Raw genomic sequence first — 11,228 nt, 5'->3', positions numbered from 1 at the left:
GAGTTTGATCAAGGGTACCACCATGATACATTATATTCTTCCTGTATCTGGAGGCTTGGAGCAAAAACCACATTCTAGCTGCACTTGTTATTCATCTACGTAACTTGGTTCTCACTTGAACTGAGTGCTCGGACTAGAAACTTGAAAATGGTTTCCTCATCTATGTAACAACGGGGATTCAAAAGAAAATGCCTGAGTTCCTCAGTCTGAAATGATACAGTGCATTCAGGACTCTCCATTCCATTACTACATCATTTTGCCAAGCCACACTGTTAGGGTTAATTGTGAAAGACCTCATTGAAATATCTTGCCTGGGCTGCTATATGTAAGACTTCACAGCTGACTGAAGGTAACCCTCATGCAGGAAAAAGAAAACAAGTTCACCACGAGATGGAAAGATGTTAGGTCTGTTCACACAAATGGCTTCCTGCATTCATGACTACGTTAGTGGGGAGCATCCCCAGCGGCTGCGCATTCTGTGTCAGTGTAAAGGAGCCACCCTACATACAGCAGTATGCACAGAGCAGCTCTTCCACATGGGCAAGAATCCTGGGTAATCAGCATTTCAACTATTGTGGACTCCTTCACACCCAATCCTGGCACATGTGTCAGGGCCAGAGTGAGAGGCTGCTTACTACTGCATGTGAAAATGCAACATGGGGAGGGGTCTTGAGTGAATTCCCCTGTGTGAGTGTTGTTGATGTTTGCTGCTAGCTTCGCAGCATAAAGCAAAACAAACACTAGTATAAACTTCACACACATGTGGTTTTCCTACATGGATGCTATAACCTTTTTAGAAGAATGGCATGGACAAAGCAGCCCTCAGTCACGAGGCATCCTATCCCTAGGCCTAATCTACCTCATAGAGGTTTTGGAAGAATAAATGAATTGTCTAGAAAGCGCTTATCCATTGAAAAAACCCTATAGAAATGAAGAAAAAATATTTTTCAGAATAGGTTATGAACTTCAGAAAGACATTTGCAAAAGAAGATCATAAATGTCAGTTTGGGCTAAAAGGGATATCACAGAAGACTAGAAAGCTAATGGTGAAGCTATTGAATTATGATTGGCGATGTCCTGGGTTCATATCTTGCCTATAATATTAACTCATCAGGTGGTCTTAGACAAGCCACTTCCTCTGAGCCTCAGGCCATCATCTGCAATTTGAGGATAATAATTTACTGTACAGCTGCCTTTCCCAACCTGGCACCTTCCAAATGTGCTGGAAGTCTGGCTGGGCATCATGGGAGCTGCAGTCCAACACATCTGGAGGGCAACAGATTGGCGAAGACTGAACTAGCGAATAAAGTTCTGCCCTAACAGAGTGAAGTCTAATTATTTTTTACAGAGGCAGAAAGAACTCACAAACAAAAACCATCAGAAAGGATTGTTTGTTAGCCTCCCTCAGCCTGCTGGCCTCTCTCACTCTCCGAGCACTGGGCCGATCTTGCCTCCTCAGCCTTGCGTATCTTTCAGTCTGTGTTACGCAAACTAGAGAAGCATCATCTGCTCTAAGCAACCCAGGGAGGATCATGTGTTTGCAACACACCACCCCCAAAGCCAGCGGCCGAGATCAAAGATCACTCCAGTTCCCTCTGCTTCCCTTCTGCAGAGTTATGCAAGAACTTTGTTGTGAGAAGAGCTTGAGCGGCAGCTGGAATGGATCAAACTCTTGTCTCTCGCCACCTCCCCCTAACAATATTGATCTTTTGCCTGCTGGGTTCAGCAAAGAACTCCTTCCGCCCACCCAGTGCTATAAAACACATACCCCCTGCTTCCTCTCCCATTTGTAGCGGAGCCTGGCTGTTTGGATCTACATTACTCCCAGACGGAAAAGAATTCTCTTCAGTTCTTTGAGTCCCACTTCTTGGTGATTATGACTCTTATAGCAGAAAGAAGACAGCAGCTTGGAGGCCCAAGCGTGTCTTCCCCTCCACAGAGGGGTCATTTTACAAGGCTTTTAGGACCATGGCTAAGGTCCTAAAAGGGGTTTATGAGCCCTACTCCTTGCAGCTTTAAAGAATGCGTCATTCACCCTTTCCTTTAGAGTGTGTTGAGAGACGCTTCCTTTTCTTCTCTATTACAATTGACATTTCATATTTGTTGCAGGCACACAGCAGCACGATGGGTCATGCAAGGGGAGTCCTTGCCTGGTTGCTGCTGGTGGCCCTGGCATTCCTGGCCAGCCCGTGCCAAGCGCAGCGCGACTGCCGAGTGAGAAATTTCAAACCGCAGTTACACTTCGACAAGTACCAGGTAGGTGTTTCAACCCCTCTTTCCTCCTCTTACAATCCCTGCATGTCAGTATTGTACCCTGCCTATAATTCACTCTTTTGGGATTTCAGTTCCTAGCATGGTCAGAGCAGAAGGCATCCAGGGGCTTGTCTTGATGAAGGGTTTGCCCGGGGTGGAATCGGAGTAGCGGCAGGTCAGCCACGTGGCGCAGCTGCCATTGAGGAGCCAGCCAGGGGCAAACCCCAGAAACTCTGCTTAAAAAAAGTTGGTCACTTGCCCAAACTTTTTTGGCTGCGGAGACATGTCACCCCCCTCCCCCCGATTGGTCAGTTGGACAGGGAAGGGGGCGGACCTCCGGGAGCTCAGGAGAGCCACGCACGTCCCTGTAAATAAAAAAAAATAAAAATGGGGTGGGGGAGAGGAACGGAGCCTGTTCCTTCCCCCTGCCCCAGGTTTTTTTCAAAATCTGTAAATGCAAAGCTCGCCAGTTGTCTCCCACCACACCTCAGATGGTGTTCAAAGATTAACATGTTATTCAGGGACCTAGGCTTATGCCTACAACTCCCAGCATACATTGGGTGGAAGAGAAGATTTATCAGGCTGTGACAGCCATCATCTGGAAGTGGCTCGCCATCCTGGGCCTGAAGAGAGAGTGCCTGGAGAGAAAGAAAAGTAATTAATTTAATTTGTTTAAAGGTTAACTCTTAGCACCGGCCTACCTTACTGTGGTTTTAATTTTTGTGAACCGCCCAGAGAGCTTCGGCTATTGGGCGGTATAAAAATGTAATAAATAAAATAAATAAATAAATAAATACCTTTCAGGGTTGTCATGAGGGTAAGAGAGGAAAAAAAGAAATGAATTTAATTTGTTTAAAGGTTAACTCACAGGCCTAGCACCTGCCTGTAATTTGAAGATGATTACCTCACAGACATATATTTTAGGCGGCCCGAACAAAAGAAATGTGTTATTTATCAAATAAATTTTATAAACATTATTCACGGACTCGAGCAACGCCGAGCATGTCAGCTAGTAAACTATAAAATGATATATTATAAAAACTGGATGTTGCTGATTTAAATGTTTGAAAACATAATTTGGATTGAAAGATCTCTTATTCTACCAAAGATTCCATGTTCTACCTCAGACTTCTGCAACTTGGTGCCCTCTAAATGTTTTGGACTACTACTCCCATCAGCCCAGACAGCATGACAGGATGATGGGAGTTGTAGTCCAAAACATGTGTTGGGTACCAGGAAGGCAAAGGCTGTTCTCCCTTAGGGATCTCTCTGCTGGGGCAATGGAAGCCAAGCCAGGCAGTGTTTGTGATCTGATGCCAGCATGAATGCTTCCACAACATCCTTGCTTTCAATGCTACCTCTGTGCAAATGACATCCAAGTCCAGCCTTCCCCAGCTTGGTGCGCTCCAGATGTCTCGGACTACAACTCCCTCCTATTCCCAGCCACTGGCTGATGGAAGTTGCAGTCCAAAATCTCTGGAGATTTCCACACAGGGGAATAAGACTGCCTCTCTACCCCTGAGCTGCCCCCCTCACTCCAGGTCACATTTCTTGCTGCCTTTATGCATCATCATCATCATCATCATCATCATCATCATCATCATCATCATCATCATCATCATGTCAATGACTGTAGTTCGCATCTTTCCTCTCAAGCCCTCCTCACCCCCACTGACCTTCTTAGCACCCACCCTGTTGAACAAGCAAGTAGCCTGGGCTTCATATTTGGCCGTTTCTACACCTGCCTTTTTTCCAGGTATCGTCCCAGGATCATCCCTGTGCATGCAAATAACACACAGGGGATCCCAGGAGCAGGCAGGGACGATCCCTCCATTTTCCTGGGATAATCCTTAGGTGTAGAAAGGGCCTTAGCCTACACTCTCGCATCTGTTTTTCATATAGAGTCCGTTGACAATTTGTGTCATTTCTCCGTTTACAACAGGGGTGAACAACCCTTTCAGCAATGAGGACTGAATGTGATGCCAGCTTGGCATTTGGGAGCTGCACATCTGCACACATGCACATATAAACACATGCATGCATGCACATGCACACACACACACACACACACACACAGAGGCACATGTCCCAGCAATCCCCTTTCCTTACAGGAAGGCTTTCTGCCCCTCAATTTGCTTCCTACTTTTGTTTGATTAAATTTTGTTGCCAACTCTAGAACTTGAGGACAGATTGCAGCAGCCATGATCCCAGCAGGTTGCACATGTGTTTCCTTCCCGCACATCACATTTCCTTTTAACCTCTTTTTCTAAGCAGGCCTGATAAAAACATTCCTTCTCCTTCTGCAGTACTCCGGAGTCTGGTATGCCATAGCCAAGAAAGACCCAGAAGGACTGTTTCTTCAGAGCAATGTGATAGCCCAGTTTTCTGCCGATGAGAGTGGGAATTTTACTGCTATTGCCAAGGGTAGAGTTGAAGTCTGGAAGTGAGTCAACTGGCCTCTTTCTGTTTCTGCTGCTTCCCTCACAGCTCTACCATTAGGCCTGGTTAGGTGACTACTTCAGGCAGCTGAGGGTGTTATGAAACAGCAGCAAGTTGTTCATTTCTAAACTGTATTATTGCTGTATTTTTACTGCCAAGGTGGGGTACAGGTGCTTGTGGGTTTTCTAACTCAAGTGCCAAAATAAGTTGGTTACTCAGGGCCTTGGGTACTATCAGGGCCGGCCCTACCATTAGGCAGAGAGATACAGTCGCCTCAGGTAGCAGATGAAGGGTAGTGTGGAGGGGGTAGCAGCAGCAGCTTCGTGGGTGCTCCCCTCTGTTGGAGGACAGAACTGTGCATTCCATATGCCCTCTAAGCTAATCTGCTGCCCTCTGGTGAGGTGGAATGTTGTCCCATCACCAGGGTTACCTGCCTGTCCAATTGGCTTCTGTTGGTGGAATTGGGAGGCACCATCTTGTCCTGCACCTCCAGCAGCAAAATGTTTGGGTATAGACCTGGGTACTATGTACCCTTGACTCTGGGTTGGGGTTGAAGGCACCATTTACTGTTCCACCGGATGCAGATACATGTCTTCAGCATCCCTGCTGCATAGGATCTTGGATATCTATTACTTACATATTTGACAATTTTTCTCCCATTTGTAAGCACAAGCACACCCTCAGATCTGCTCAGATCTACTAAGCTGACTGCATCCATCTCTCTCCCTCTTTTCAGAGGCCAGGTCATGTGTGTTACTATGCTGGGCACCTTCATGGACACAGAAGATCCTGCCAAATTCATGATGCAATATCACGGTACAGCAGCCTTTCTCCAGAAAGGATGTAAGTCCATTATCAGCTTTTTTTAGCATAGAAAAGGAACCAACAGCGCAATCCTAGACGCAATCTGCTCAGATGTACATCCCAACTGAATTCAATGGGGCTTACTCCTAGGGTATAGGATAGCAGCCTCAGATGTATCAAATAGGGAGTGTACTTGCTGGCAAAGGTCATGGCCTCCTCCATAACATATTCAGAAATAATTTGCCTCTTTTTTTTTGTGGTTTTCTTTTTTTCTTTTTCTAGAGATCTAAATTTACTTTTCTTAGGCTATCGCGGGAAGACTTTATCACTGCTTGAACTTCCTCTTTTGGTTTGATTGGAGAGTTCACCTGTCACTAACTCGGGTCTAGCCTATGCATGCATCAGAATGAGATAGTAGAATGCTTGGGTGGTGAAATTGACTCACTGAATGGACTCAGTGAAGGGGGCTCAATTTTGAATGCTCCCCTGTGTTAAAAACTCCCTGCAAATAGAAAACTGGCATAGTAGGAAATTGCTGTTAGAAATTCCCTCCCTACGAGCTTTTAATTTTCAGGGACTTGGTTATGTGTATGGGAGCATTCAAAAGTTATATCTCAACCTATCCGCTCGAGTGGCACCTCATTCTCATACATATGTAGACCCCACATTATAGGCATATTAATATTGGGTTCCATTCTTCTGTTTTCCATTTAGAGAACACAGCATCCTTTACTATTATTATTATTATTATTATTATTATTATTATTATTATTATTACTTTTGACTTGTTGCTTATGTCAAATTCTGCTACATGGGAGAGAACCAGTTTTCAGATTGCTATTTAGTTTACTTTGTGTTGATGGTGCTCTACCTAAAAAGGCCAAAATATTAACCTCCAAAAAAGGAGGGAAAATTGGATGGAACCCCAGTGATGTGTAATATTTGCTTTAACATTTAAAAAAGGGAGAATGAATGGATGATAGATGAATCGAGGGAAGATGTGTATGATCTTCTGCTTGTGTGTGTGTGTGCTTGTGTGAATTGATGTGTGTGAGAGAGACAGGGGGGAGGGAGGGAGGGAGAATGAATGGAAGACTATTAATAGATAATCGGTGAATGAAGGGAAAAAAGGATGTTTGTGCTTATGTATTTGTGTGAATGTATGTATGTGTATATGAGGGAATGAAGAGAAGATGAATAGATGGATGAAAGAGGGAATGCTTGTATGCTTGTGTGAATGGATGGATGTGAAAGACAGAGAGGAAGAGGAAGAGAAAAGGGACTATCCCACCCGCTCTGGCTTTGCCTCCAACCCCGTTTGCCTTTGGCTCTGCACACCACCATTGGTATATTAGCTCTTAGCCACTTTTCCACAACGTTTAATTTGTTTTTAACTGTGCGTATTTATTGTTTTATACTGTATGTTTTTATCTGTACCCCGCTCTGAGATCTTAATGATATAGGGCGGGATATAAATTCTTTAAATAAATAAAGAAAGAAAGGTGGTCCTCCCTGCCTGAAAAGATTGTCCACCTCTGGTTTAACTCATCTCTGGAAAGTCCCTCCAGGAGGGCTTCTCTCACGCTTCCTCTGCGATGGACATTTAGATGGAAGATTGGGTGGAACTCTGATGAACCATGACAGTTGCTCAGTGAGTGTTGAGCAGTGGTAGCATTTGTAAGATATGCCCAATCAGTGCCTGCATGAAGGGCCTTTGATGTTATCTGTTAACATTGAGTAGGCATGGGACAAGGGCTTTCCTCGATTCAGAAATAACCTGGTGGATTAGTCATATTTATAATTTTCACCCTCCACCTTATTATTGAGAATTTTCAGATTCTTTTACCCATAAAAAGCTTATGCCACAACAGATCTGTTTTTGGGAGTGGAGATGGGGCTTCAACAGTCTAAATCTGGAATTTGTAACATATCTTTGGGGGAAGTTACCCCCCCCCCTTTTCCCACAAGGTTTTCAACCTTTGGCTGCAACGAAATCAAAATACCCAGCTTTCCAAAGACTCAAGAGTCCAAAGGGCCATTATCCTTATCTATGTCATTATGTTAAACATTAAATACCTGAATTTGGTGAATCCCTTGTACTGGATGTTTTCAAATGCTAGTTTTGCAGGATGCCTCTGTGAAGGAAGAAGCTCTAAAAACAGCTACCTCTTTTTGATGGCTTGGAACAGGGCTGTGTGTGGAACGGCATTCCACCTGAGCCCTTAGCTGTTCCCCTCTCTTGGAGCACAGAACTGTGCATGCCTCTCTGCCTGTCCTACTGCCATTAATGTCAGGGAGGGTGCCATTTTGTTCTTTACCTCAGGCAAAGGACAAGATATCTTGCACTGGCCCTGTTTTGACAAGAGAGTGCTACTCAACATTTATTTATTTGTGGATCACAGGGTTCCTCTTCACATATTATGAAGTGACACATCTGGGCTTACCAGTTGCCAATTAAATTACACTCAACAGTGGGCTTAATTATGTACATAGTACATGTTTGTCTAAACAGATCCCCATTCAATTGTGCCAATTCTTTTTTTTTACACTTACATTTTTAATATACACTTAAACACAAGCTAAAATGTACATCTAAAGAAACAGCTATGAAACAGCTTTTTTGAATCAACACTTTACAATATGAAGATTAATCTCTGTGGGCTCCTCTAAATGAGTGATTTATTGCACGCTCGTGATTGGCCACTCATGAAAGTTTGTTGGTCTTTTACAAGATGTGGTCAATGACCAGGATATGTCCTGTGGTATCCCCTGGAAATTCCTACATGAAAAGAACTACTTTTAAAATGTAAATTTCTGAAGAAAAAAGGGATCTTCTGCCACTAGATGACACTGTTCCATTGAAGTGAATGGGGGGGGGGAAGAAGTGTTTAAACCAATTTAAACCAAGTGATCACCCCTCTCCAGCCTTTCAATGCATCCCATAACAATTGCACCAAACAGCAGAAAGCCCTAAAGTCCCAGGTAAGCAATGTGATTTCCTCTTAATATAGAGATGCTCTCTGTATTTTTAAATGTTTGAATGGCAATGGGTCATCTTGTTCACCTTATACAGATTGTCAGGTGTCCTGATCTTTCTAAAGATCAATTCTCATTTCACAGAAAAATAAAATGTGAAACAGCCTTTGAAATGCACAGCAGTGAGACTGCGTTTTCTTGATTTTTTTATATGGTTTCTCCTAGATGATCCTCACTGGGTAATAGCTACAGACTATACGAACTTCGCTTTACACTACTCCTGCCGTAGGCTCAATGACGATGGCACTTGTGCTGATAGCTACTCCTTTGTGTTCTCCCGATCTCCGTATGGGCTCTCTCAATCAGACCAAAGAATTGTCAGGCAAAAGCAAACAGAACTCTGCTTAGACAGACAATACAAGCTGATAGCTCATGACGGTAAGGCATTTTTCACTAGAATTTTATAGAAGAGCTGGGTCAGGGTGGCTGGGTAGAAAAAGGGGCAGTTGGAAACCCAAGCCAGATTCAAGGGTTCGTGGCTCTGAACAACTTGGGACCAGGTTACCCGGTGAATCACCTTCCCCAACATAGAACTCTTCAAACACTAACACAATTGGAAGAGGCTTTCTGGTTGTGCCACAACCTGCAGACTGCCATCTGGCAGCAGCCTAGAAGAGGGCTTTTCTCTGTGGTAGTGTCCACTTTATGGAATGGCCTCCTCCTAGGCATGCAGGAGGCACCAACTGTGGCATGGTTTAAGCGCCATTTAAAGGCTTACTTTTTCAACCAGACCCTCCTTGACCGTGTTGCCCAGTTTGATTGTTAGCTGTCTTACTGTAATGCTTTCATTGGGGATGTTTATTTTTTTATTATTTCAAATGTTTTAACAGCGATGTTTTATATTCTATTTTTAAATGTTTTAACTCTCTTTTAAAAGTAATTTTTAAAATGTATGTTGTACACTGCTTTGAGATGTCTTTTAAATATAGTCAAGTGGTCTAGAAATTGAGTGCAATCCTATGCATGTTGAGACAGGAAAAAGTCCTACAACTCCCAGCATTCCCCAGCCAATGGCTGCTGTTTTAGTGCATCAAAATAATTAAAATATTGAAAGCTTGAGTGACCAAATATTGTGGAATACATGCAATAGATTTTAACATCTTATTTCTGTTAGATGCAATAGCCTAGATTGTCCAGTCTTCAATCACATATCCATAGGTTTTGGATACAAGGAGCAAACAACAAAATTCAATTAGAAGAAACAGATTGGCAAAGTTTTGTAAAATTATTTGCCAGCATTGAGAAGTTCAGTATGTTTAATTATTCCATATTATTTCTATGGCCCAATTCACATGTAACAGCGGCAGCAGGGGTTTGGCAGGGGCTGCATGCGTCCTGAAGACCTGTGTGTTGTCCACCCCTTATCTAGACCCTGGTGGATTAATGTATTTTTTTTAGAGTTGCATAGAAACGGAATTTTGCCAGTTCTGAATTCTGTCACCGAAGGATTGTAATTTGGCAACTCTTGATATGAGAACAAAGAGACCAAGAAGCAATTGGTAATGTTGCTTACTATGGTGAGAGTTAGGCCTAATCTACACCAAGCAGGATATTGCACTATGAAAGTGGTATATAAAAGACACTGCTTTACAGTGGTATTTAAGTTCACTGACAACTGTTGGGGCCCATTGACATATACCATATACTGCTTTCATACTGCTATGTCCTGCTTGGTGTGGCTCCTGCCTTTTATATACTGCTTTCATAGTGCAATATCCTGCTTGGTTTAGATTATAGGCCTTAAATTGATACACAAGGCTGGCCTAATTTCAGATATTGATTTGAACCAGCCTGCTGGTTCTTTGGCTACAATCCTTTCTAGTACTATATTATTACAACTACAACGATTTTCTAATGTTGGCTTATAAATTTGAATCAACTTTTTGTTGTTGTCTGTTTTCTTTTAGAACCCTGTCCTTAAGAAGAAAGGGAACCATTCTGTAGTTGTAAAATTTATAAACTAACTGTTATGTGGAAAGTCCTTCAGATTCATTTCAATTTTGAATATATTGTTGCATTTACCCTGCCAGCAAGTAAGTGGAACGAAACAAACTGAGATTTGTGGAACTGCATATTGCTTGTGTTACAGACATGTATTTGTGCACATAAGTTACATAATAAACATGTTGTATAAGCAAAACATTCTATAACTAGATTGTTTAGAATTATAAATCCAAATTGTAGTAACATGAGTAATCCCTGCTTATATTGATTTTTGGGGTTGAAGTGCTAAATTTTTCCAATTTACAAATCTCAGGTTTTCAAGTTTGCTTTAAAAATAAAATAAATAATGCAAAGTATATATTTTGTTTTTGTTTTTTTCAACAAATCCTTTTAATGCAGTGGCATTAAAAGCTCCCCCTCCCTAAACTGAAGCAATGGCTTGAAATTTCATAAGTGATCCACAAATACTGTCATACTGGCACAAAGTTGTAGAGTCAATGGCAGCCTCCCCAGGGGACATGCATTTCTCCCATGCCAATGGCCACAAGGCCACAGTGACCCATCACATATTCTATACTGAGCATCTTTTTTGGTGTTTTTTTTTTTTAAAAAAACCCATACCCTATATCTACACCCCTTAACTTACACCCAGAACCTCTGCATCTTTAAAGGCCCTCTTTTGTATCTGGTCAAGAGGGCAGGGCTCCTGCAGCTTTAACTGTTGTGATGAAGAGGGAATTTCCCCAGGTGCT

The 11,228-nt window shown here is 42.7% G+C and overlaps 1 protein-coding gene across 1 annotated transcript; it reads left to right on the top strand.

Moving 5' to 3' along the window:
- The first annotated feature begins 1,763 nt into the window (after nt 1–1,763).
- RBP4 (retinol binding protein 4) lies at nt 1,764–10,832 on the top strand. The gene is made up of 6 exons (XM_063132885.1): nt 1,764–1,870; nt 2,110–2,256; nt 4,560–4,696; nt 5,429–5,535; nt 8,698–8,910; nt 10,440–10,832. Exons 2-6 carry the CDS (start codon nt 2,125–2,127, stop codon nt 10,451–10,453), a joined length of 603 nt encoding a protein of 200 aa, XP_062988955.1. The 5' UTR covers nt 1,764–1,870; nt 2,110–2,124; the 3' UTR covers nt 10,454–10,832.
- Nucleotides 10,833–11,228: the final 396 nt, after the last annotated feature.

The sequence above is a fragment of the Elgaria multicarinata genome, chromosome 8 (genome assembly GCF_023053635.1).
Source record: "Elgaria multicarinata webbii isolate HBS135686 ecotype San Diego chromosome 8, rElgMul1.1.pri, whole genome shotgun sequence".
In the NCBI taxonomy this organism is placed as follows: domain Eukaryota; kingdom Metazoa; phylum Chordata; class Lepidosauria; order Squamata; family Anguidae; genus Elgaria; species Elgaria multicarinata.
Note: the sequence above shows the minus strand (reverse complement) of the source record. Positions and strands in the feature narration are given on the sequence as shown.